The 23,378-nt window shown below is 52.1% G+C and overlaps 11 protein-coding genes across 11 annotated transcripts; 7 read left to right on the top strand and 4 right to left on the bottom strand.

The window, feature by feature from the left end:
• Nucleotides 1-601: 601 nt before the first annotated feature.
• P170DRAFT_441389 (uncharacterized protein) lies at nt 602-1,228 on the top strand. The gene is made up of 3 exons (XM_024850297.1): nt 602-808; nt 907-989; nt 1,067-1,228. Exons 1-3 carry the CDS (start codon nt 692-694, stop codon nt 1,119-1,121), a joined length of 255 nt encoding a protein of 84 aa, XP_024699250.1. The 5' UTR covers nt 602-691; the 3' UTR covers nt 1,122-1,228.
• On the bottom strand, nt 1,227-3,369 carry P170DRAFT_418417 (alpha-N-arabinofuranosidase). The gene is made up of 7 exons (XM_024847218.1): nt 3,154-3,369; nt 2,878-3,072; nt 2,631-2,743; nt 2,561-2,575; nt 2,411-2,499; nt 2,249-2,348; nt 1,227-2,187 (listed from the first exon to the last, which is right to left on the bottom strand). The coding sequence occupies exons 1-7, from the start codon at nt 3,258-3,260 to the stop codon at nt 1,292-1,294; spliced, it is 1,515 nt and encodes a 504-aa protein (XP_024699249.1). The 5' UTR covers nt 3,261-3,369; the 3' UTR covers nt 1,227-1,291.
• Nucleotides 3,370-4,003: 634 nt separating this feature from the next.
• On the top strand, nt 4,004-6,212 carry P170DRAFT_394048 (sugar porter family MFS transporter). The gene is made up of 7 exons (XM_024846043.1): nt 4,004-4,126; nt 4,181-4,226; nt 4,286-4,361; nt 4,433-4,624; nt 4,677-4,920; nt 4,974-5,230; nt 5,304-6,212. Exons 1-7 carry the CDS (start codon nt 4,100-4,102, stop codon nt 5,965-5,967), a joined length of 1,506 nt encoding a protein of 501 aa, XP_024699248.1. The 5' UTR covers nt 4,004-4,099; the 3' UTR covers nt 5,968-6,212.
• Nucleotides 6,213-6,353: 141 nt separating this feature from the next.
• On the bottom strand, nt 6,354-7,649 carry P170DRAFT_441386 (PSME3-interacting protein). The gene is made up of 3 exons (XM_024850296.1): nt 7,567-7,649; nt 7,301-7,500; nt 6,354-7,205 (listed from the first exon to the last, which is right to left on the bottom strand). Exons 2-3 carry the CDS (start codon nt 7,464-7,466, stop codon nt 6,619-6,621), a joined length of 753 nt encoding a protein of 250 aa, XP_024699247.1. The 5' UTR covers nt 7,467-7,500; nt 7,567-7,649; the 3' UTR covers nt 6,354-6,618.
• Nucleotides 7,650-7,875: 226 nt separating this feature from the next.
• Nucleotides 7,876-11,491, top strand: P170DRAFT_459489 (uncharacterized protein; the record flags this gene model as incomplete). Its single annotated transcript, XM_024851872.1, has 5 exons — nt 7,876-8,311; nt 8,399-8,527; nt 8,589-8,837; nt 8,917-9,358; nt 10,148-11,491. Exons 1-5 carry the CDS (start codon nt 8,289-8,291, stop codon nt 11,489-11,491), a joined length of 2,187 nt encoding a protein of 728 aa, XP_024699246.1. The 5' UTR covers nt 7,876-8,288.
• Nucleotides 11,492-12,564: 1,073 nt separating this feature from the next.
• Nucleotides 12,565-14,067, top strand: P170DRAFT_430939 (glycoside hydrolase family 6 protein; the record flags this gene model as incomplete). The annotated part of the gene is made up of 6 exons (XM_024847996.1): nt 12,565-12,833; nt 12,894-13,147; nt 13,201-13,338; nt 13,401-13,658; nt 13,717-13,958; nt 14,023-14,067. 6 exons carry the CDS (start codon nt 12,565-12,567, stop codon nt 14,065-14,067), a joined length of 1,206 nt encoding a protein of 401 aa, XP_024699245.1.
• A 611-nt stretch (nt 14,068-14,678) lies between these two features.
• P170DRAFT_480886 (uncharacterized protein) lies at nt 14,679-15,850 on the bottom strand (the record flags this gene model as incomplete). The annotated part of the gene is made up of 4 exons (XM_024853822.1): nt 14,679-14,763; nt 14,811-14,960; nt 15,009-15,525; nt 15,619-15,850. 4 exons carry the CDS (start codon nt 15,848-15,850, stop codon nt 14,679-14,681), a joined length of 984 nt encoding a protein of 327 aa, XP_024699244.1.
• A 529-nt stretch (nt 15,851-16,379) lies between these two features.
• P170DRAFT_441382 (casein kinase II subunit beta family protein) lies at nt 16,380-18,520 on the top strand. Its single transcript, XM_024850295.1, has 3 exons — nt 16,380-16,683; nt 17,281-17,526; nt 17,582-18,520. The coding sequence occupies exons 1-3, from the start codon at nt 16,624-16,626 to the stop codon at nt 18,080-18,082; spliced, it is 807 nt and encodes a 268-aa protein (XP_024699243.1). The 5' UTR covers nt 16,380-16,623; the 3' UTR covers nt 18,083-18,520.
• A 17-nt stretch (nt 18,521-18,537) lies between these two features.
• On the bottom strand, nt 18,538-19,822 carry P170DRAFT_441378 (arylformamidase). Its single transcript, XM_024850294.1, has 3 exons — nt 19,766-19,822; nt 19,560-19,642; nt 18,538-19,432 (listed from the first exon to the last, which is right to left on the bottom strand). The coding sequence occupies exons 1-3, from the start codon at nt 19,784-19,786 to the stop codon at nt 18,619-18,621; spliced, it is 918 nt and encodes a 305-aa protein (XP_024699242.1). The 5' UTR covers nt 19,787-19,822; the 3' UTR covers nt 18,538-18,618.
• Nucleotides 19,823-20,159: 337 nt separating this feature from the next.
• Nucleotides 20,160-21,947, top strand: P170DRAFT_441377 (putative eukaryotic translation initiation factor 3 subunit EifCh). The gene is made up of 4 exons (XM_024850293.1): nt 20,160-20,180; nt 20,246-20,297; nt 20,391-20,860; nt 20,951-21,947. Exons 1-4 carry the CDS (start codon nt 20,173-20,175, stop codon nt 21,528-21,530), a joined length of 1,110 nt encoding a protein of 369 aa, XP_024699241.1. The 5' UTR covers nt 20,160-20,172; the 3' UTR covers nt 21,531-21,947.
• An 82-nt stretch (nt 21,948-22,029) lies between these two features.
• P170DRAFT_418391 (putative mitochondrial carrier protein) lies at nt 22,030-23,342 on the top strand (the record flags this gene model as incomplete). The annotated part of the gene is made up of 3 exons (XM_024847217.1): nt 22,030-22,059; nt 22,182-22,368; nt 22,504-23,342. 3 exons carry the CDS (start codon nt 22,030-22,032, stop codon nt 23,340-23,342), a joined length of 1,056 nt encoding a protein of 351 aa, XP_024699240.1.
• Between the last annotated feature and the right edge of the window lie 36 nt (nt 23,343-23,378).

Here is a 23,378-nt window from a genome sequence, read left to right as displayed (position 1 = left end):
TTCTCGTTTTGAGCATTACTTGTTGACATCTCGAGGAGCATCCAGCGTGTTCGAGGCAGCTGCCCCCGGGACTGTCTCCCCAACGCTGCTTCCTGTTTCCACATCACAAGCCTAATAATGGAACTCTGGCACACGTGGTATTGGAACGAAACATAGTGGTAGATCAACGGTGCTATCAAAGCCGGTCAACATATTGAGCGATCCTAGGGTCCCTCGCTAGTAGATGTCTTCTTAGTCAATGGTTTTCCTTTTCGATCGGCGTTTAACAGGTATTGCATTGCCTTTGAGGGATAAACCAGACAGGGTATTTGTGTCATTGATTCGGAATGTTGGCAGATTGAGATGAAGAGGAAGAGGAAGAGGAAGAGAAGAAGAATAGGTACCTTATAGAGAAAAGATGTATTGTACGGTGTATGGCACTGGAAATAATACGATGACTAAACTCGGGCCGGCAGATCACGACACCCCAGACGCTAAACCAAAACGGGCACTCCGATCCGCCGACGTCATCGCCTTCCAGAACCAGGCATATATAGTACGTCGTCTCCGTTTCTTCCTCATCTCCCGTCTTCCCACTCATCGATCATCTTACGATCTCATGAAACTTCCCTTATTGACCTCACCCGTGTATCAAAAACCATTCTTCTCAACGCCAAAAACCCGTTCGTCTAATAGACTATTCCACACCACCATGCCCCTCGTCGTCCCCGGAATGACCAACGCTTCGGCAAACGACGCGGACAATAAGCAGGAATGGCTCACGAAGCTGGCGGGGAAGAAAATCAGCGAGTCGACGAGTGATGTTAATGTTCGTATTTTCCCCCTTTCTTTCAAATTTCTTCTGTTCTCTGCTATTCCAAGGCTCTGGTGCAAGGTGAGGGCTGACTCTTTTATCTCGCTGTATAGACGTTCGCGAAGAAGGATCTACCAAGCTCACATCGAGTTCTCAAGCCCAATGATGCTATGACGATGGATTATAGGCCGGATCGGTGGGTTTCACGCCTTTTTGCTATGCTCCCTAGAGAGGGGAAACCGCGAATAGTTGGCTAATATTGTCGGATTGCAGGCTAAACGTCTACGTGGGTGAAGATGATATCGTGCATGATGTCAACTTCGGTTAATATGGTTAGACCAAGGATAATATCCGAAGGGCTGCGAGGGCCAAGATAAGGTGGATGTACGAATATTTGGGGTCATATGATGTTTTCATTTCTTGTTTTCAACATGTCTAATTTAATTCTAGATAACGCAGCGTGTTCATGATTCATAGGAAGTAGCAGACAGATCCCTATTAAGCCTTCCACCGGAGCAGGGTGAACGAGTGCTTAGGGAACACGTACGCGCCCTTGCCGTCCCAGGTGCTCTCGGTGATGCCGACCTCCTGCTTTCCGTTCATGTTGCAAGCCGCGACGCTGTCACCGGTAACCGTGAATACGGCAACCTCACCGGCAGGTCCCTCCAGCTTGGTCTCGATGTTCTTCTCCTCGTGGATGTTGACCACAGCCACGTTGACGTAGCCGTCCTCGCCCAGCGTGGCGCTGACGTCCAGCCAAGGGGTGTCCTTAACGCCGCGCACCCATTTCGGGGAGGTCTCGCCCTCGTAGACACCGCAAGCGATGTGCGCGCTGATGGTCCAGCCGCGCATGTACCGGGAGAAGAGGTACAACGGCCACCAGGTGGTCTGCTTGATAATGCCGTCCTTGGTCGTCATGAGAGGGGAGATGACGTTGACAGTCTGAGCAATGCAGGCCATGCCGACGTCCTTGCTCTTGCGGACAAAGACGTTGAGGTACACAGCCACGGCGAGAGCATCAGAGAGGGTGTAAGACTCCTCGGCGCCCTTGCTGCCCTCGGCGCGGATGGGGTCCCAGACGTTCCACTCGTCAAAGCAGATGGTGGGACGGAGCTGGTCGGGCGGGACGCCGTTCTCAATCCGTGCGAGATCGATCAGGGAGGATGTGATCTCAATGGCGCGCTCTGCGGCCAAAGGGGCAGTGGCATTGGGCAGGTGGGATGAGGAGGAAGTGTACAGGTGGATACTGTGCATGTCGATGAGGGGGACGGTGCTGGTGGATAGGGGAGAGTGAGCAGGAAGCAGACACTGCTTCAGAGTGTAGTAGTCCCAGGATGCAGTACCGTCCTGTCCGCAGAGGACAAGCACCAAGGAGGGATCAAGGAGCTTCAGGGCTGCAATAGAGAGTCAGTTACTGACGTGATCATGAGTGGTTTGACGCCGGAGTAGTCGTACCCTTTGCCCATTGGAATGCCTTATGAGCATATGCTTCTTTGGTCATCTGTTCGACCTGCCACGGGCCCCACGTCTCGTTTCCAAGGGCCCAGTATTTGACCTAGATGGGCGAATTATTAGCACCAGTGGACTAACGAGAAGAAAAGGGGACGAGCGACTTACGTTGTACGGCTCCTCGCGACCATTCTTACGGCGGAGGTTGGCGTAGTAAGTGTCTCTGGTGCCGTTGCAGTATTCAACCCAAGCAAGTGCTGTTTAGAACTGAGTTAGACCGGACGCCATGGAGATGAGCCGAGAAAGACAAAGTCTTACCTTCATCGAGAGTTCCTGGAAAGATTGTTAGCATTCAAGTTCATGACCACATAGGAGGCTGAACACTTACCAGTTCCGAAGTTTAGGCAGAAGTAGGGCTCAGTTCCAAGAACCTCACACCATTTCAGGAACTCATCAGTGCCGAACTGGTTCGTCTCTGTTCCCAGCCAAGCAAGCTCGGGCCTTTGGATGTTCATTAGAGTTAGCACCCACATGGGCAATGCATGTCACACGATGACGACTAGCGCAAGGTAGATAGAGAGACGGCACGGCCTACAAATCAACCGGGACAGGAGATAATACAAGATGAAACATACCGCGAAGGTCGCTGATCCTTGGGTCCAACTCCATCGATCCAATGATACGTCGCCATAAAGTTACCACCGGGGTAACGGACGACAGGGATGTCCAGATCCCTCAAAGCTTCGAGGACATCCTTCCGGAACCCGTTCTCATCGGACAAGGGGTTACCTGGGTCGTAGATGCCGCCATAGATGCAGCGGCCCATGTGCCTGTCACCACGTGTCAGAGCGCCATACACACGATTGGAACGACATTATAGGATTGGAAGGGGGGAGAAGTCCGGATCTTACTCTGTAAACCCCGCATAGATGTTAGGGTTGATCTTGGAAATGCGTCGGGTTGGGTGGATGGCCAGACTAGGCGCATCCTGGTCACTGAGCTGCGTGAAGGTGGTCATGGTTGATGCGATGCGGCCGTCAAAAGCGTTTAAGCAGTAAAAGCAATGAACTCAAATACCGGTGATTGGTAGGAATCTTGGGAAAAAGAAAGGAATTATGGGATTGAACGATGACCTGTTGAAGGACCAAGCTGTTGTGGCGGAAGCGACTTGACGGCTAATATTAATGTTTCCGATTTCAGCGCAAGCCATGAGGATGAATTGGGCAAATCCCCTGCGGGGTTGTTCCAGGCCACGGGGCGATATAGGAAATCATGAGCTGATGGTGTAAGATGACAGTCTTGGACGGCGCCGTCGTCTTGGTGTTGGAGCCGAGGCAGCGCCACGAGATCTTCCGTCAATCAGCACGCGAGCTTTGATGAGCGTCTCTCCTCACCCCAGTCGGCTACACCCCGCAAAGGTCAAGCGGCATTTAGCGTGCCATGGGGTTAGTGCGAATCCTTATTCGCGGTTAGATGGTGATAGGTCGTGGCATGTTGCTGCGGAAGCTCTATTGGGTACAATTCGAGTTGGGTCGGGGATTTGTTTCCTTGGAGATGGCGCAGAAAGTCACAGTTTCGGTCGATTCTCCGGCGGATAGAACGATGATAATTAATTTTTGGACTGGTTCTCGTGAGCCATGAGTAATAAATCCCAAGGGACCTGATCACGTTCGCGTCCAAATCCCCGGGTTTAAATATGGGTTGGTGGCGAGCATCCGATCCCCGGACAGTGTTAAAAAGACGAGCGGACCCTCCCACCCCATTGCTGCCTCCACAATTCATCCTGTTTTTGAGTGTCTGGGGAATTAGCACTTTGAATGCGCTGAGGCCCAGAAGGAGCCCCATATTGAGCCCACCATGCGTCTTTCTCCGTCATGGTATCAGGCAAGTCCCGGTCCGACGAAGTATCCCTCACACCCAAACTAACCGGCCTTCAAGTTCCTGGTCGGCGTTTTCGCCTCCCTAGGATCGTTTCTTTATGGATGTATGTATTCAACCCGGGTGGTGCATGTCGAAGTGGGCACTGACATTGCTTTTCCACAGATGATCTGGGTGTTATCGCCGAGGTCATTGCCAGTCACTCCTTCACCTCGAAATTCGAGGCAAATTCGACCGAGACGTAAGTGTTTGCACCGTTCAAACAGTTGCAGAATATAGTATACCCAAGAGGGTATTCTAATAATTGGATAGTGGATTGGTAGTGTCCTTGTTCACTGCCGGCGCATTCTTTGGCGCCGCTTTCGCTGGTCCTTCCGGTGACATGCTGGGGCGACGATGGACCATCTCGCTCGGCTGTGTCATTTTTGTCCTTGGTGGAGGCCTCCAGACTGGAGCCCAAACAGTGGACTATTTATACAGTGGGAGATTCTTGGCCGGTCTAGGGTAAGCTCTGTGGAACACCCAAAACAGAGGCTCGATTTCTGACAATAGATAGTGTCGGTTTCCTTACCATGATTATCCCCCTATACCAGGCCGAAATTTGCCATCCCGACATTCGAGGCCGAGTCACAGCGCTGCAGCAGTTCATGCTGGGAGTGGGCTCACTATGCGCTGCCTGGATTTCGTACGGTACCTATATCGGGTTCGCCCCTACCAACAACGCTCAGTGGCAGGTACCTCTTGGTTTGCAAATCGTGCCGGCCGTGTTTCTAGGTATTTTGATCATGTTCTTCCCCGAGGTAAGATAGGAGCTACCCTACCCGCAATCTCGCTGTCTCTGACATTTGAGCAGTCGCCTCGTTGGCTCATTGACCACGGACACCACGAGAAAGGACTTAAAACCCTGGCGAAGCTTCACGCCCACGGAGATGAAAACGACCCTTGGGTCCGTGCGGAATATAACCAGATCCAGGAGGCCGTCACGTTCGAGCACGAACATGAAGCGAAATCATACCTCGAGCTTTTCACATCACGGTCGTCCTTCCGTCGGCTTTTCCTCTGCTGCGCGCTGCAGGCCTCGGTGCAGATGACTGGTGTGTCGGCTATCCAGTAAGTGCCTGCCTAGCTAGACTCGCCCTCTCAAGACGTTGGGGCTGCAGGACTAATTGATTTCACACAACAGATACTATTCGGTGGATATTTACGGGCAAATCGGCATCAAGGGCGACGAAACTCTGCGCTACCAGGCCATCAACTCGATCATTGCCTTGGTTGCTCAGTTTCTATGTATGATGTTCATCGATCGTTTCGGTCGTCGCTGGACTCTGATCTCAGGAAACCTGGGTAACATGGTCACTTTCATCATTGCCTGCATTCTGCTCGCCAAATTCCCTCCCGAGGTCAACAACACCGGAGCTCACTGGGGCTTTATTATCATGACCTGGCTGTACAACTTCTCGTTCTCGTGCACTTGCGGTCCTCTGTCATGGATTATCCCGGCCGAAGTGTTTGACACACGAACCCGATCCAAGGGTGTTTCCCTGGCCACCATGACCTCTTATGCTTTCAACACCATGATCGGCCAGGTGACGCCCCTGGCCATGGACACCATTAAATACCAATACTACTTCGTTTTCATCATCTGCAATTTCACCAATGCGGTTTTCTTCTGGCTTCTGCTGCCGGAAACCAAGAAGTTGCCTTTGGAAGAGATGAACTATCTGTTCACCAACTCGCCCTGGATTGTGCCGGGAACCAAGAAGGAGGATTACCTGCCACACGACTTGGAGCGCAAGGTGGTAGAGCAAGAGGAAAAGCAAGAAGCCTATGTGACCCACAAAGAATGAAGGAGATGGCGAATGGCATGACAGAAAGAGCAAGTTGGCGGATGAGCGTGTGGTGTTTGCGGCGAGTAATTGGCAGTCCCTCTCAACTGAGCCGCCGGACGCATGGAAGACCTGAGAGATCAGGCTCTCAAACAGTCACAACGACCGTTCTGAGATTTTGAATTGGTGCAATATTGTCCACTCTAATACCTGTGTATGAAGTCCAAGCATATTTATGACTTGAGGAAAAGATCAATTCTAGACGGATGTCTCATGTCTCAAACATACCACGTAGTATACCGCATACCGTGAAGGCGCTGAATATTCCAGAGAAAATTATGTTCAGATGTTTGAATTGACTAGGCTATTTCAATGAGCGACCAGCCTAAGAGGTAGCTAAAGGTTTCAATCATATATTGGGTTAATGCTTTCTTTGGTATGAGAGAATTTTAGACGAATTTAACCTCGCGCTGGTTGTGGTCTGTTGATCGCTGGAGCCTGCACTGTCGACTTTTTTTGGTCCTTACCAGTAAACCCATACCCGCGAGCAATCCGGTCAATGGGTAGAGCCGGATCCCAATTGTAGAAATCATGGAGTTATGATGCGCAAGGGGTCCGCAATTGAAGTCAAAGAAAGAAATTGCAAGAGATCCGACAGTTGGATAAGCAGTCTTATTCCGAATCCGAACTATATCCTGCGAGGCCAAGAGACAGCGATGGCGGTTTCGCCGCTGGCTCTGACTTCTTTTCTGATTGATCCGACGCAGCACCTTGCGTGTTCTTTGCGGGATTAATCGTCTTTGTTGATTCCACTGGAGACTTCTGCGTCTCTATGGGTGTAGCTTTTTGAGCCGACACAGACCCGGGCGCCTCTTCCGGCTTCCTCGTAGTTTGGGCGGACTTGGACTCTCCTGAAGCGGAGGATCCACCAGCAACCTCGCTTGTAGATTTGCGTTTCTTACCAGGAAGAAGTAACTCCTTGTTCTTCTCTCGTCTTCTCTTGCGGGCCGGTATTTTCCAGTCCTCCCCTTCAGCGGCTGGCGCGACATCTGCCGACGTATCTTCTAACAGAGCCTTCTCTGCTTCTTCCCGCTGTCGGCGAAATAACTCGAGCTGCTCGGATGTTTCCTTTTTAACCGCGGCCTCCTGGGCGCGTGTTGACTCCATGATGGAATCCAAGAAATCGACTTCATCCTCATCTAGGGAGCGAAATTGGTTCTTCAACTTGATCTTCTCTTCGAAGGCTTCCTGCTTGGCCACTTCATGCCATAGGAACAATCACCCTAATATGTCAATCCAAAGCGTCCGCACAGCCTTGAAGTCGAGCCTTATCCCCGCGAATGACTCGACTCACTTTTGTTCTGCTGCAGAACGTCGTACAAGCTTTTCCCGCCATCCTGTTTGCCTAGATCGGCCTTGCGCTTTCGCTCCTCCTCAAGCTCATGTTGTACGCGGAGCCATTCGTCGTCCCGCTCGACGGGTTCTTGGTCTGTCCCAGCAGACACAAACCCCGAAGACATTTTGTGCTGGGGAGGGCGACTGGAGTCAAGGAACCTGCCGGATAGAAGGTAATCGTTAGTCAACGGACTCAACAAGAGTCGACACGTAAGGGAAACCAACCAATTGGTAGTGGGGATTGGAAATTAACCGCGTGGAAGGCAAGGAATGCGCTGCGGACTACCAATGAGCCGGGACCACTCCGGAGTATAGGGAGGTGAAGAAGACAATGGAAAACCGGAGAGACTGAGTTTCCGCGAGCGGAGCCCCTCGAGTGGACAGGAGGGTCGGCAGAATCGGGCGGTGAGAGGCGCTGTCTTTGCCCGACTGGCCTGAGGCCGACCCGCTCCGGGGTGGAGACGCGAATTTAGGCAAAATGCGCTGGATTCCTCCTCTTTTGACTTCCCCAAACCTGCACCCCGTGGTCGATGTCTCACAGTCTCGGTTTTGGTTCCAGGATCAATCACCCGGGCAGCCGCCCCTCGTGTCCCGAGTCACCCATTGGCCCCAGTGCATTGCGTGCCTTGTCGCCGATGTCCTGGCTGGGTAAATCGGGACGGTAGCTCGGGTAATTTACTGGCCATAGATTTCCCTCGACGGCCCCCCCACTTTTCTGCTTGGAGGGGCAACGCTGAGGCGCGAGTTGCCCCTCCGTCGACATCATCCCGCCCTGGGTGTGCTGGATGGACCTGCCTCCTATCATGCGTGTTTTTAGGCTCACGAGGTTCTCGGATCCTTGTTATAAAGCCCACCTCCTCCCCTGTCCGCTGGACCCTTTCTTCTATCCTCAACAACCAAATCTCTCTTCCAATCTCTAAAACCCTCTCCATCCACAGCTATTCACGATGTCGAACCTTGAGCACACCAAGTAAGTGTCCGTCTTGTACAGGATCTGGCGTTTGTTTACCCCCCCTACGCAGCACTTGGACTAATGTGGATTTGTTTGGAATGATAGGAAGGTCTACACCCTCAACACCGGGGACAAGATCCCTGCCCTTGGTCTCGGTACCTGGCAGTCCAAGCCTAACGAGGTCCGCGAGGCTGTCAAGAATGCTCTCCTGAAGGGTTACCGCCACATTGACACGTATGTTGATTGCTCAGCTTGTCTAGCATCGTGATCCATATACTGACAATCCCGCTTCTAGTGCCCTTGCCTACGGCAACGAGGCTGAAGTCGGTGCTGGTATCAAGGACTCGGGCGTCCCTCGCAGCGAGATCTGGATCACCACCAAGCTCGACAACCCCTGGCACCACCGCGTTGCCGACGGCATCGCCTCCTCTCTGAAGGATCTCGGCACCGACTACGTCGACCTGTACCTGGTGCACTGGCCCAGCTCGACTGACCCCAACGACCTGTCGAAGCACCTTCCCGACTGGGACTTCATCAAGACTTGGTAGGATCTCATCTTTTCCTTCCCGTGAACTGGATTCCACGGAAGAACAAGCCAGCTGACAGCAGTCGTTTCTCTCCAGGCAAGAAATGCAGAAGCTCCCTGCCACCGGCAAGGTCAGGAACATTGGTGTTTCCAACTTCGGAATCAAGAACCTGGAGAAGCTTCTGAACGACCCCAGCACCAAGATCGTCCCCGCCGTCAACCAGATTGAGCTGCACCCCAACAACCCGTCGCCCAAGCTGGTTGCCTACAACACCTCGAAGGGCATCCACTCCACCGGCTACTCCTGCCTGGGCTCCACCAACTCCCCCTTGTACAAGGACCCTACCCTGTTGCAGCTGGCCGAGAAGAAGGGCCGCACTCCCCAGCAGGTTCTCCTTCTCTGGGGTCTGCAGAAGGGATGGAGTGTCATCCCCAAGTCCGTCAGCAAGTCTCGCATTGATGCCAACTTCGAGCTGGACGGCTACGAGTTGACTGCCGACGAGATCAACCAGCTTGACAACCTGAAGGACCGCTTCAAGGTCTGCGGTGATGCCTGGCTCCCCATCAAGGTCTTCTTCGGCGATGATGAGTAAATGCTTCTTTATGATATCCCACGTATCTAGACGAAAATTCCGAATTCAATTGTAAATATATTTTGAGATATGTTTCCTCGCCGTATTCTTTTTTTCTTTTCTTTTCTTTCTTTTTTTAATGGGGGTAGCAACAGGACAGAGGCTTTTTGAAAGGCTTCTGTTGGGTGAATTTCAATAAACATCATGTTTCGTTCACATAAATGCCACCGAACAAGTTATACAGTCGTCATCCAAATCTAGTAGCCAGGTGGAGTGGATCGTTCGGATCATGGGTCCACTGATAAGAGCAGGCCCGGTGTTAGCAACGTGCAGGATCGGATAAAAAACTTAGAACAGGATCTTTAAACTTGAACTGGTAAATACGATGAATGTGGGTCAGAAATCAGAAGAAACGACCTCGCATTGAAGCGATACTCCGCGCAGTACTGGTACGCTGTAGTTGGGCAAGTACGTTAACTCCGCGCGGACTAGTTACGGAGTTATTCCGCTTGAGATGACTAAGCGCCCGGGTCAGGTGCTGCACCGCCACAGGGTGCCGTCATCATCAGGCACCCAGTCATCCGCCATCCTCCATCTCTTTCCCATCTACGGTTCATCCTAGGAATGGTCTCTCCATCCGTTCATCTTCTTTAAATTTATTCTGTTCATCACCACCAGGATGCCGCCTTCTAGCGGGCACCTGCTGCTCCCCAAGTTCTGGAGAGCAGCGAGGTCAGTCAATCACTCCCGCCCTAGGTATACTTCCCCCTGCTGACCGGCCGCAGGTTTGCCTACGAGAAGGCTTGGAAAACCTTCAAAACCAAATTTCCAGAGCCTGTCCAACAGAGCTCCCTTCGATTTCAACCAGCGTATGCTCGTATCAATCCTCGACAGCCCATCAGCCGCGCTGCTGCGATCCGGCAAGCCCGGAGCCGCCACTTCTCCACTCGTGCCACAGATTCCTTCGTCTCCTATATCCGGTCTGGCCTCCAGGGTGGTAAGGCTCCCCGACAGGTATCGCAGGTTGCCTCGAACATCAGCCGTCTCACAAGTCGTGCGCCATTCGCCTCAACCCTCCGCCCAAACTTGACCGGTGGTACTTTGTGTCGTACAGCGGGCGGTTATGCCATTGGTGCTGGCCGCGTTGGGGGTGCGCGGTATTTCTCTCATGGCCCGGCGGCCCCAGCCCAGGTTATCAATAATGTCTCTGTGGGAATGCGAGCTTTCTTCTTGTCCGGACAGAAGGTCCGATTCGATGGCATTGATTCCGTCAGCGGAAACAAGAAATACAAGGCTGTGACTAAGTTGCAGGATCAGGCTGAGAAGCAGATGATGGCCATCCCCCGCTCCGCTCCGGGTTCTTTCATTGACTTCCAGCTTTCACCTACTGTCACGGCCTTCGGCCTGCAGAAGAAGTTTGATCCTAACGGAGCCTTCCAGTCCGAGACGATCAACTCGGAGGGCCTTCTGGATTTCCTCTCCGCCGACTTTGCGCGTGCCCTCAAGGACCTAGCCGCTGTGCTAAATGATCTTAAGCGTCTCTCAGCTTTGGGTGACTTGCCTATCTTGCTTCACGATAAATCGACTATCCGTGTGCGGTTCCCTGGTTGCGATGCCGACACTGTGGAGCGGCTCTGCGACGAGGTCGGGGTTCAGCGTGGCAAGATTGTTCAAGATGAAGATTTCGATGCTTTCACCGGCGCTGATATGGCTCTGCTTTTCCCGTTCGCTCCAAGTGCACCCCCTTCCCCGGATATGGAAGAATATTTCTACCGACAGGAACCGTCGGAGCTACGAAATCCGGAGGAAGTCGACTGGCAGGCCATGATGTCCCCGGAGAACAAAGCTAAATCTTCATCCAGTGGCCTGGGACGTTCAGCCAACAAGATCAGTTTTGAGGATGTTACACTTTTCGCTGAAAACCCGTGGGTCTCATCATCGTCTGGATACTCTAGTATCAACGTTAGTGAGCTTGGTGATCGGGCCCTTTTCCCAGAGGTCTCAAGCGCCGGTTTCCCCGAAAGCTCTTCTGGATACGATGGAGTCGAAGGGATCCACAGGTTTCTAGCGGAATGTGATTACGCAACGCGCTACAATTAGCTGGACTGAGGATACACGCATTCACTTGGATTCTGACCTTTTATTAAACATTCATTTGTTTTTCTTTTGTATAAAGCTCAATGTGAAGCGGGAAGGTCATACTTTGATACCACATCGACCTTGTCAATAAACCAAAAAATAATTCAAAGCATTTCTTGGTATTTCTTACGAATGATGGATGCAATGAGCAACAGTCCAATGAAGACCATCCACGAGGACTCTGGAAACTCGGGCCGCAGGACCGAATCCAAGTCGAACAAGCGCTTGATACTATAAATCTGGTCAATTGGCACCCCATCTTGGCAATGGTGTCGTTGTGGATCTCGAATGAGAGCATTAAATCCCAGCGCCCTAAGCCAGTAGCCCTATAGATGAAACGGGTTCTGTTTCGGTAGTATAGCCTACCTAATTTGCTCTTTCACCCCGCAAAGACCCCAAACCCCAGTATACCCCACAGTCCTTCACGCTTGTTGACCTTGCGATTAAGACCCTATCCTTACGGGCTATGAATAAATACATTGGTGGCGCCATGGCGTTCCGTGGCGTTGTTGGGCGTCACATCTCCAGATTCCATGGCTTTTTCGGCAGCAACTCGATCAACACCCTTTCGCGGCCATTCCCCGAACTGCGTAAAATGAGTCAGGAACAAAAAAAGCAGATCTCCTTGATCTATAGGGAATCAAACCAGACACTAATTCCGGAAGAATTCGAGGGACAGCCTTGTAATGATGATCATCCCCCTTTCGGCCCTTTCGGAGACGGAGAGTCCGTCTTAACGGATCGGAGGCCTTGGATTAAGCCCTACAGTCGCTCTGAATGCCGGCTGGAGCCACTCTGCCATGGCTTGGTTTTAGCCGATTATCTTCATCCGTCTCCTTGTTCCTTCTGGTAGTCGGAGCGTTGAGATGAGGGTCACCGAGTATGAAGCAATTGGTATAAATAGGGGGCCATTGTCGTTGAAAGTCTGGCATTGACAGTGGTAACAGCCAGCTTCGATTCTTTCTGAGAAGTGAAAAGGCCAATACAGCAGCAACGACTCCGGCATTTCTTCTTTCAATATGCAGACCGTCAACATGCGGGCTCTTGCAGCTCTTCTCCCCCTTCTTTTCTCGTCCGTGAAGGCCTTGCCTGCTGCGAGCACCACGGTCTCTCCGTCGAATCCCCCCTCGAGCTCTCCTACCCCCACGGGTAGCTTCGCAGAGGGCAATCCCTTTGAAGGCGTGAAACAATATGTGAACCCGTACTACAAGTCCGAGGTGGAAAGCCTGGCAATTCCATCTATGACCGGTTCGCTGGCTGAACAGGCCAGCGCCGCTGCCGATGTGCCATCGTTCCACTGGCTGTATGCTCCTCAAAGATAACTCTCATGATTCAACTTGTTTGCTGACGAACTGGTCGTTAGGGATACGGCCGATAAGGTCCCGACGATGGGTGAATTCCTGGAAGACATCAAGTCCCAAAACGATGACGGAGCCAGCCCTCCAGTCGCTGGTATCTTCGTCGTGTATGATTTGCCCGACCGTGACTGCGCTGCATTGGCCAGTAACGGCGAGTATGCGATCGATGATGGTGGCGTGGAGAAGTACAAGGCGTACATTGACGCTATTCGTGAGCACGTTGAAGAATACTCGGACACCCAGATTATCCTGGTCATCGGTAAGTACCATCCAAACGATTATATATTGGACACTGTCACTAATAGCCTGCAGAGCCTGACAGCTTGGCCAACTTGGTTACCAATCTGGATGTGCCCAAGTGCGCCAACGCCAAGGATGCGTACTTGGAGTGCACCAACTACGCGATCACGCAACTGAACCTGCCCAATGTCGCAATGTATCTGGATGCTGGTATGTGGCCACGGCTCCGCATATAGATTTTGGGAGTGGAAATCTCACTAATACAACGTTAGGCCATGCTGGATGGCTCGGATGGCCTGCGAACATCGGCCCTGCAGCCGAGCTCTACGCCTCCGTGTACAAGAACGCATCCTCTCCCGATGCTCTTCGTGGACTGGCGACTAACGTGGCCAACTACAACGCCTTCTCCATCAACTCTTGCCCGTCGTACACATCCGAGAACGAGATCTGTGACGAGAAGAGCTACATCAACAACTTTGCGCCGCAGCTGGCCAGCGCCGGCTTCGACGCCCACTTCATCGTCGACACCGGTACTTCCATTCCCAATCCTCTCATATTAAAACCTCATCCTCTAACCCGCCTTGGCAGGACGAAACGGCAACCAGCCCACCGGCCAGAACGAATGGGGTGACTGGTGCAACATCAAGAACACCGGCTTCGGCGCTCGCCCGACGACTGACACGGGCGATGAGTTGGTCGACGCCTTCGTCTGGATCAAGCCGGGCGGAGAGAGCGACGGAACCTCTGATAGCTCTGCGGACCGCTATGATGCCACCTGCGGTCTCGATGCTGCCCTTCAGCCTGCTCCCGAGGCTGGCACCTGGTTCCAGGTAAGTTTTGTGCAATATATTCTGCAAATGGACTTGGGTCTGATTTACTGACGCTGTACTACAGGCATACTTTGAGCAGCTTGTGGAGAATGCTAACCCGTCTTTGTAGATGAGGAGTCGCTAGGTACAGAGGTGGTTTTTCGTTTTTTGATTCGGATGAATGTATATAGTTCGGTACATGTGTTGTTGACCTAGTGGGTTTTGCTATGCTTATATCGGCGCAAGAATCACACTGAGATTAAAAGAAATGTGGGGTACAATTAACGTAGAATGATCTTGAAAGGCTTCAGCAAACGAGTCTGGGTGTATGGAAAGAAAATAACATGGAAGCTATTAGCAACGGCACTTGCAGCACCAATACAAGGAATAGAACCGATTATCTCCTGGAAGATATGAGGAGTATGGGTATAATTTTTAATTTGAACAAGGAACGTAGTCATCAATTTCTGCTAGTTGGCAAGTTGTTCAAAATCTTTTCTTTCAGTGACAGAGCCCCATTCCTGGTTCAAAATAAGCCTAGCACAGGTCAAGAGCCTTTGATCGGATTCCTCTATCCCCCACGATCTAGGAATCAAGATAAGTAGAAAAGACCTCTTTCCTGTAGCATCTACATCCAGTTTGGAACATTCTACCCCAGAGAACGACATCATCTCTATCTGTTTGTCTGAGCTGGGTGTGTAGAGGAACCAGACGGAGATATAGTCTTGGAGAAGTCGAGCCCTACTGATATGCCATGCTGGAGAATGACTCGGGCGAATCGATTCCAAGAATGGAAATATTGACGTCAGGGATGGAAGCGTAAACACTAATGAATGTTACTAGGGCTATCATAAAAAGAATACAGCTATTAACGTACCATCTGGTCGGTGTTTAGTCTTTAGAGAGATCAGCTCTAGGTTGTTCTCAGTGTCTTCCAGCTCTTGGGAGCAGAAATTCAGAACAGTCACCGGGGTTACATCGAGCGTCGTTGCAACATTATCACGAAGATCCGATTTTCTCGCACTGAGGAAATGTTAACTAACATTTATTTGAAGGTAGGGCTGTACTAACCGACCGAGCACACCACTCAACACTTCCTCCTGTTCAATTCGAATCAATTCCACCAAGGGCTTAGGTCGTCTTACGTATGGCCATGGTGTGTGTATCGTGTAGGAATGAGAGAAATGGTAGAGAACCGTGTCGTAGAAATCATGAGGCATACGAAAATGCTCATCACAGATATCGTGGTGTAAAATTCCAATATCATGTAACGCTGCAAGACGCTGAAGCTGGTCAATGGACAACGAAATGTACCACTCCTTCTCAAAGCTGCTGAGAGGTAGATCGCCAATTTTCGTAACAAAGCTTTCGAATAGGCTCGATGATGGTCGTGGGGATTCTCCTAGAAGACGTCGGGAACATATGGCAGGGCTGACTCTTTCAAGCACTAATGCTCGAGGACGCAATGCATAGCTCATAGGATACTTTTCGCGTGTCAAGTTTAGGACGACACCATAATAAGTTGGGAAGTAAGACAGTTTAGAGGGCGGGCAGTTGCGAAGAATATGTTCGTAAGCTCGACTTTCATCTAAGAAAGGGTCTAGTTGTTTGTTTCGATGCAAAGTGTTCTTCCCCAAAGAACTACTCCGAGTCAGTTATGTAGGTATGTGGCTTTGTGTACTCTGAGTGTGTACCGTTTTCGTCACAAGTTTGGCTCGTCCATTTACTCGTAATCTCAACACCATGATACTATGCATCCCGGGCATATCATCACGCATTCGCCGTCCCAATTTCCAGGCATCATCGCAGTGAAATTGCTTGAAGTCCTCGGGATCGAGAATAGGTTGGTTGTATAAGTTAAAAATGTTCGGCTCACAGCCCTGGAGAAAGAACTCGGCCCACTTGTAGCTCATTGCGTGGTTATGTCGCAAAGGTCCCGGAGAACTAAATCAAGGGATGGGTACGAATTATGGATCTTGTGCAGCGAAAGCGAGCTAGTAGAAGCCTGTTGAAGATATACCAAGCAGTGCCTGTACCCTAAGTCTAGTAAGGACTTGACCTTGGAGATGATGCCACTCACTACTAGAATTAGGTCAAGATTTCCTAGTGTTCGTTGGATGTATAAAAATCGGCATGTATAGTATTCTATCAGTTGTCTGTAATCCAGAGTGTCTAGTTTGATGCCAGTTGATCAAGCATAGTAAATAGTTAATTGAACAAACAATATTTAGATATATTAGGGGAATAGTGTGTGAATACCTATGCATTCTTTGTGTAAACCCAGAATCTAGAATCAGCGAGGAAAAACACAAGAAGGCAAAGAGGGCCGGTGAAGGCGGTGAGAAAAACATCCGCCACTCACCGCCAACCCCGCGCTAAGCCGGAAGAAGGAGATCCACAGATAACAGGCCGACGGAATGAAGCAGAAAGACTCACTTCATCCATCTTCACGCCTTCGCATCGCCTTCGCCCGTGAGCCTATTTGCACGCTTCCGATACCCCTCTACTCCAACCTCTGGCTGTTGGAAGCTCTAAGGAAGATTATTCCAGCTGTACAGTTCTGGGGGCTTTCCTGCTCTGGGATGGTCTGACCCAGTTTTCTCTCAGCAACTGCTACAGGCAAAGCACAGAAATAATCTTACCTTCAGACAACTTCTCTTGTTCTGTCTTGTGACCACTCGCCAAGATGATGGAAGACTTCAACAGCGAGACTGACAGTGACTACACCAGTTACTGGAGAGATTGGGTAAGTGTTGCTTTTTTTTGTTTGGTCTTGTTTTCGTTCATGGATCTTGCCTCGGGTGACAGTTGCGGCTGGTGAGTGCATCGGAGGGAAGGAGGGTGCGGCTGCACTTGAGAACACAATGACGGTGCGATCACGGCGGGGTGAATTGAGAGGGTTCTTCTTTGGAGAAGTCTAGAAACACTCGGACTGCCCCTTGATCTTCCAGTCGCATGTCACCCACCACACTTGTTTTGTCCGGCGCAGCTGTTCCCATTCAAAATGGTTTCGGAGCCGGTTTCCTCGGACTCTGAGAAATCCAATTCTCCGAAGAGGCCTTACTCTCCCGAGCCTCCCGTTCATCTCGAGTCCTGGTGGTACGAGTTTTCTACCTCCTCCGAGGAAAAGGTGAAGAAGGAAAGTGAAGAGCAAATGAACATGCCGGGTGAAGCTGCTCATTCGACCAATGATTATGATGCCGAATCCCCCGACCCCAAACCCGAGGCTCCTTCCCCTAAACTCGTAATGCGAGAGCATGAAAGATTCCCATATGCAATTCCTGTTCCCCTACTTCCTCCCGAATTTCCTAAAGACGTTCCTGACAGTCGTTGGTGTGAACAGTTTATTTCGTCCCGTGGAAACGAGTATTTCTGCGAAGTTGACGAGGAGTATTTGACCGATCGCTTCAACCTTACCGGCTTGAACACCGAGGTCGCATACTATCAGTATGCTCTGGATCTTGTGACCGACGTCTTTGACTTGGATGCGGACGATGACTTGCGCGAGCAAATCGAGAAATCGGCACGTCACTTGTACGGCCTCGTCCATGCTCGCTACATCATCACCACTCGTGGTCTGTCCAAAATGGTGCGTAACAAAAGCGAAACCCCGGGCCTCTGTTATGATTCTGACTCGCCTATAGGTCGACAAGTATAAGAAGGGCGATTTCGGCAAATGTCCGCGTGTTGTGTGTGAAGGTCACCCTCTTCTTCCCATGGGTCAGCACGATCTTCCCCACACAAGCACCGTACGTCTTTACTGCGCAAAGTGCGAAGATATCTACAACCCGAAGTCTTCTCGGCATGCTTCCATCGATGGTGCCTACTTCGGAACCACATTCCACAGCATGCTTTTCCAGGTGTATCCTGCGCTGATCCCGGAGAAGAGCGTGCGCCGTTACGAGCCCCGTATCTATGGGTTCCGTGTTCATGCCAGTGCTGCACTTGCTCGCTGGCAGGATCAGTATCGTGAAGATACCAAGGCGCGCCTTCGCGAGGCCGGCATTGAAGCCAAGTACATTGAAGACACCGATGAAGATGACTTGGAGGACGACGACGATGAAATTGACGAGCTTGGTCATGATACCAAAGCGGAGAAGCCTGCCGGCGATGCTGCTTCCGGCCGCATGGACATTGGCAACTAAGAAGGTCGCCTGTCTTGTGCTGGTTCTCTGACCCGGTCTCGCTACATACGTCTTCCTGCACGATGTTTTGTCTGTCATCTACCTTGATTCTATCCCCCCTATTCTCCTCCCTCCCTCCTCAACTCTCATAGTTTCGTGGAATTCTCCAATCGTGTACTGGCTAGATACTGTGGTGCTCGAGATAACCGTGTTTCTATTCCCTTTCCCCTTTCCTGCTACGATTTGTCTGTTCAGTCTTTTTGTTTCTCCAATACCCGGCGTATGACGGAGATCGTCAAGCTGCAATTTCATGTACTGCATTTCATGATCACGAACACTGGTGGGCGTCGGAAGCTCTGAAAATGGCCGGTCTCTTTTTCTTTTCTTCTAATGTGAACTAGTTCTATAATCCCAACGAGTCTTTCGCGGACTTCGGGGCACAAATGCGAAATAGGTAACTCTTTCAATTTTTTATATGTAAACATGCAGTCATTCTGTCCTGCACTGTCTAGATGTTATGTACGGGGAATGCGTCTATCGAAAAGGGAAGACAATCATCAATCGTCCAGCTTGTCGATTGTGAAAGCAATCGCCCTCGCCAGATCTTGCCCTTTCTCCCAAGATTCATCATGACTGCCCGTGAGTGACAGCAATTCCACACGCCGACTCTTAACGTGGGAATGGCCTTTCTCCCAAGGTGCCAACGCCTGCCTCATGGCCTCTCGCTGCGTCGGATCCACCAGCCCATCCTCCGGCGAGTATGCCAGCACGGCCAACCGACCGGCCTTCCACCCCGCCACCCCGCTCGGTCCCTGCACCGCCGCAGGGGAGACCGCGTCCCAGACGGCCTCGTCTTTGCCGAACGCCCCCTCGACGATCTCCTGATACGCAGACACATCACGGAACGTGTCGCGCAGGAGCCTCAGATCGTAGATCCCCGCCATGCCTAGGATCGCCGTCGGAGCAAAGGGAGAGACCTTCCGCTCCTCATCCAGCTCTTCCTCATTATCTCCGCCGCTGCGCAAACACCCCATCACCGACTGGAACGCCATAGTCGCACCGCAACTATGCCCGACGAGAATGTACCGCTCGCCAAACCCGTACTTGCGCTGCAGGAAGGCCAGCGCGTCCTGCACATCAGCGAGATGGTCGGGGTGTTTCGCGGCGCGGTACTCGCGAGGGTCGGTGGTGTGGCGGTCCTGCGGGTGAGCGGGGTGCGGGCTGAGGCGGTACTCGATGGACGCGAAGGCGGCGATGCGAGGGAGGGTGGAGGACGTGTAGGCGGGCGAGGAGGTCAGGATGGACGCGGCGTGGGTGAGGTATCCGATAGAGGTCTGCGTCGGGTCTCGCCAGGCGCCACCGTGTATCAGGCTGGATTTACCCACGGGTGGTCACCGATTAGTCTTTTGCTGTTGTAGGATTGAGGGGAGGCCGGGGATGAAAAGGCCAACGGGTGAGCGGAGGCCATTGGCGATTCCAAAGACGGTACGGTACCTACATCACCCAGTAGCTGTTGTCTTGGAGAGAGGTTTCTGGGAGGGTGGTGACCGCCACCGTTTGGAGGACATGGTCTTTTCCGTACTGTAATTGGGAAGGTTCGGTGAGCATTGTTCGTGGAATTGTGATGGAAATGAAGATAAGTAGTATGGGGATGCTTAGGGATGGGGAAAGCCGATGGGAGGGGCAAGAGAGGGCGATGCGTACTAAATAGTAGTGGTTATACATAGCCCAGGAGGGGGTTCTGGCTAGTGGTTAGCGGTGGTTGTGATGGCCGTGTGCCTCCCGAAGGCCCCAGCATGTGGTTCTAGTCCGCCAAAGGCCCCGAAAGTGACAGGAAACACTGGGACGAAGACCTGCAAATCGAGGTCTGAGGCATGAAAGAAGCCACCGACATGAGCGAGGTGGCGAGAAAGAAATGAAGAAAGGACGGAGAGTCCGGAGACTCCGTACTTCAGAGAAACAGAGGAAACGAACGAGCGATACTGCCAGGCTTGGCGCGCTAACCGGAAAGGGCGTTAGGCGGTGGGAAATTGATCAAATCCATCCACACAAAGTCACGATTCCATCCCGAGATCAACCCCATCGTATATCCTGCGTTGCTTGCATTCAAAATGGCGGAGTACGTGCCCCCCGTCGCTGCCGGACGACGGTCCTCGTGAGCTCGATTGCTAATGCCGTTCACAGGAAAGAAGTTTCCGTTCCCCTCCCCCTCGCGACCATCAAGGTCGAGGCCTTGGTATGACATTTCCCTCCGTGAAAATCCTCTCTCCCCCGCGATGGTTATGTTATCCGCGACAGCGAAGCTCATACAATGCCGTGATGAATCCAGGTGGTGATGAAAATCATCAAGCACTGCTCTCAGACCTTCCCGACGACTGCGACCGGTTCGATCGTTGGTATGGACGCGGCTTCCGGCCTCGAGGTCACGAACTGTTTCCCTTTCCCCGTCGTCGAAGTGCCCGCGGAGTCGCACTTTGACAACGCCGCCGCCAACCCGGCCGCTGCCGCCCCTCGCGCGAAGGCCAACGCCGCCTACCAGGCCGAGATGATCCGCATGCTTCGCGAGGTCAACGTGGATGCGAACAACGTCGGATGGTACACCAGCGCCAACATGGGTAACTTCGTCAACATGAACGTGATCGAGAACCAATTCTTTTACCAGAAGGAGATGAACGAGAGGACGGTGGCTCTCGTGCACGACGTCAGCCGTAGCGCCCAGGGCAGCCTGAGCCTGCGGGCCTTCCGTCTGTCTCCTAAGTTCATGACTGCCTTCAAGGAGAACAAGTTCACTTCCGATGAGTATGCTTCCATTTCTTCTTCTTAATTCCTGCAGACTACTGCAACGAATTTTGGCTACATTTAGTGGATGATTCATTAACATCAATACAGGCTGCAAAAGTCCAACCTGAGATTCCAGGACATCTTCGTTGAACTCCCCGTGGAAATCCACAACTCTCACCTGATCACCTCTTTCCTCCACCAGCTTCAGTGCCCCAGCCAGTCGGCCCCCGCGGATCTCCCCCCGTCTCTGGCCGCTCTGGAATCCGGCCCGTTCATCAAGGACAACGTGCTGGCGCCCAACTTCGACAACCTGGCCCTCAGCATCGACCCTTTCCTCGAGAAGAACTGCGACCTTCTGCTCGACAGCATCGAGACCCATCACACCGAGACCAACAACTACCAGTACTACCAGCGGTCGCTTGCTCGGGAGCAGACCAAGATCACGAATTGGCAGAACAAGCGCAAGCAGGAGAACGCCAGCCGTGCGGCTCTGAAGCAGCCCCTGCTTCCCGAGGACGAGTGGCAGCGACTGTTCAAGCTTCCCCAGGAGCCCAGCCGCCTGGAGACCATGCTGAACAGCCGACAGGTTGAGCAGTACGCCCGCCAGGTCGACAGCTTCGTCTCGGCCACGACGGGCAAGATGTTCGCAGTCAAGGGCAACCTGCTGCCGGGAGAGACCGCCAAATAGAGGAGGAAAGGACTGTTGGCGGAGAACGATGTTTTTTGTCTGAAACCGAGGGGATTCTGGGAACCGCATGCATGACCTTAACGGCGTAGGGAGGGAAAATTTTGTATCTGGCTGTTAATATGTTCCAGTGACGACTAGAGTTACGGGATATGACTTGAGTCTTCCTTCTTGATGTTGCTTTTCTTTTTCTTTTCTTTTTGCTTTTTCTTTGTGAATTTTTGACCTACGTATGGCACTGACCTATTTTCTTCTTCTCTTTCCTCTTTCCCTCCCGTCATCTCTTATATCCATGGCCGAGCCCTAATGCGGCCGTTAGGGCACCCGCTGCACGTGATGGCCTGATGAGATCATTTCGTCGCAATCGATAACCGATTAGATAAGATATCATGAATAGAATGGCCTCTGCCATGACTTCAGACCTCTTTTCCTTCTGTCTTCTGTACCTCATTCGGTTTCCCTGCATAGATGGCATTCCTCAAGCAGACAGGAATCAGTCGCAATGTACAACACCAACACCGACATCTGGCTCGTGAGTCGAGAACACTCCATCATCTACATCCCAGCCAGTCCAGCTTTCAATAGCCCCGTAACCATCGATTATGACCATGACCAAGACAAGAACTGACAAAAATCGAATACAAATGACCATAGGCTGGCGCCTTCGCCGTCGTGATCGTTGACTTCTCCGTCTACCCATTCGACACGCTCAAGACGCGCATCCAGTCACCCAACTACGAGAAACTGTACAAGCATGCCGACGGGTCAATTAACAGGAAGGTCCTCTTCCGAGGCCTCTACCAGGGAGTGGGGAGCGTGTTGCTGGCCACGATTCCTTCTTGTACGTTATGTTTCCCCATTCCATCACCCCAACCTGAACTATGGTAGAACACTATACCTATGTCCTTACCCCCCAAACCAACCCACCCTAAGTACCTACCTAGCTAACAGAAGACCGTACACCCCCAATAAAAAGCAGGAGCCTTCTTCACCACCTACGAAGCCATAAAAACTACCCTCTCCAACACCAACACCACGCCCCCCCTCCCCCAACCCCTAATCCACACCATCGCCTCCTGCACGGGCGAAGCAGTGTCCTGCGCCATCCTGACCCCAGCAGAAGTCATCAAACAAAACGCACAGATGATAATGACCGACACCGCCAGTTCAGCGAAAATCACCTCGCAAACACAGCCCCCCAAGAACGCAACAATGCAAGCCCTGGCCAAGTTCCGCCACCGGCCGTGGAATCTCTGGAAGGGGTATACGGCGCTCGTCGGACGGAATCTGCCCTTCACGGGGCTTCATTTTCCGATTTTCGAGTATCTGAGAGGGAAGGGGTTAGCGTGGAGGGCGGAGGGGCGGAGGAAGAAAGGGGAGGAGGGGAGGCAGGATGCGAATCCCGTGCTGGAAAGGGTGCTGGTGACGGGTCTGGCGGCGAGCGTGTCGGGCAGCTTTGCGTCGACGGTGACGACGCCGATTGATGTGGTTAAGACGAGGGTGATGTTGGCTGCGAGTGAGGATGCTGATGGGAAGAGGACGAGTGGGGATGGGGAGGAAGGGCAGGAGGGAAGGAAGAAGATGAGGAGGGTGGCGAGGCGAGGGATCTGGGCGATGGGGAGGCAGATCTACCAAGATGAGGGAGTGCGAGGGCTGTTTCGAGGCGGAGCCATCAGGTCGGTGTGGTCGGCCGCGGCGTTGAGTATTTACTTGGGCATCTACGAGGGAGGGCGCCTCTATCTGGAGAATCGACGGCGAGCTCAAGACGGAGTGCCCTATGCGGAGGAGATCGATCAGTCTGGGGAGCCTGTTTAGGTCCTGCCTACTCAAGAGGGGAGATATAGTACGGAG

Source organism: Aspergillus steynii (assembly GCF_002849105.1).
Source record: "Aspergillus steynii IBT 23096 chromosome Unknown P170scaffold_10, whole genome shotgun sequence".
Classification (NCBI taxonomy): Eukaryota; Fungi; Ascomycota; class Eurotiomycetes; order Eurotiales; family Aspergillaceae; genus Aspergillus; species Aspergillus steynii.
This window is presented reverse-complemented; position numbering and strand designations above follow the sequence as displayed.

Bases quoted from the DNA above. Each gene is read 5' to 3' on its own strand.
- P170DRAFT_441389 (XM_024850297.1), top strand. From the start codon at position 692: ATGCCCCTCGTCGTCCCCGGAATGACCAACGCTTCGGCAAACGACGCG. The intron at 809-906 runs GTTCGTATTTTC...CTCGCTGTATAG, and splicing joins AGTCGACGAGTGATGTTAAT to ACGTTCGCGAAGAAGGATCT. The intron at 990-1,066 runs GTGGGTTTCACG...GTCGGATTGCAG, and splicing joins ATGGATTATAGGCCGGATCG to GCTAAACGTCTACGTGGGTG.
- P170DRAFT_418417 (XM_024847218.1), bottom strand. From the start codon at position 3,260: ATGACCACCTTCACGCAGCTCAGTGACCAGGATGCGCCTAGTCTGGCC. The intron at 3,073-3,153 runs GTAAGATCCGGA...ACGTGGTGACAG, and splicing joins ATCTATGCGGGGTTTACAGA to GCACATGGGCCGCTGCATCT. The intron at 2,744-2,877 runs GTATGTTTCATC...GAACATCCAAAG, and splicing joins AAGGATCAGCGACCTTCGCG to GCCCGAGCTTGCTTGGCTGG.
- P170DRAFT_394048 (XM_024846043.1), top strand. From the start codon at position 4,100: ATGCGTCTTTCTCCGTCATGGTATCAG. The intron at 4,127-4,180 runs GCAAGTCCCGGT...CCGGCCTTCAAG, and splicing joins TTTCTCCGTCATGGTATCAG to TTCCTGGTCGGCGTTTTCGC. The intron at 4,921-4,973 runs GTAAGATAGGAG...ACATTTGAGCAG, and splicing joins TGATCATGTTCTTCCCCGAG to TCGCCTCGTTGGCTCATTGA.
- P170DRAFT_441386 (XM_024850296.1), bottom strand. From the start codon at position 7,466: ATGTCTTCGGGGTTTGTGTCTGCTGGGACAGACCAAGAACCCGTCGAG. The intron at 7,206-7,300 runs GTGAGTCGAGTC...TATGGCATGAAG, and splicing joins CGTTCTGCAGCAGAACAAAA to TGGCCAAGCAGGAAGCCTTC.
- P170DRAFT_441382 (XM_024850295.1), top strand. From the start codon at position 16,624: ATGATGGAAGACTTCAACAGCGAGACTGACAGTGACTACACCAGTTAC. The intron at 16,684-17,280 runs GTAAGTGTTGCT...TGGTGTGAACAG, and splicing joins CCAGTTACTGGAGAGATTGG to TTTATTTCGTCCCGTGGAAA. The intron at 17,527-17,581 runs GTGCGTAACAAA...ACTCGCCTATAG, and splicing joins CTCGTGGTCTGTCCAAAATG to GTCGACAAGTATAAGAAGGG.
- P170DRAFT_441378 (XM_024850294.1), bottom strand. From the start codon at position 19,786: ATGTATAACCACTACTATTTA. The intron at 19,643-19,765 runs GTACGCATCGCC...TCCCAATTACAG, and splicing joins TGTATAACCACTACTATTTA to TACGGAAAAGACCATGTCCT. The intron at 19,433-19,559 runs GTAGGTACCGTA...GGGTAAATCCAG, and splicing joins GACAACAGCTACTGGGTGAT to CCTGATACACGGTGGCGCCT.
- P170DRAFT_441377 (XM_024850293.1), top strand. The intron at 20,298-20,390 runs GTATGACATTTC...TGATGAATCCAG, and splicing joins CCATCAAGGTCGAGGCCTTG to GTGGTGATGAAAATCATCAA. The intron at 20,861-20,950 runs GTATGCTTCCAT...ACATCAATACAG, and splicing joins AACAAGTTCACTTCCGATGA to GCTGCAAAAGTCCAACCTGA.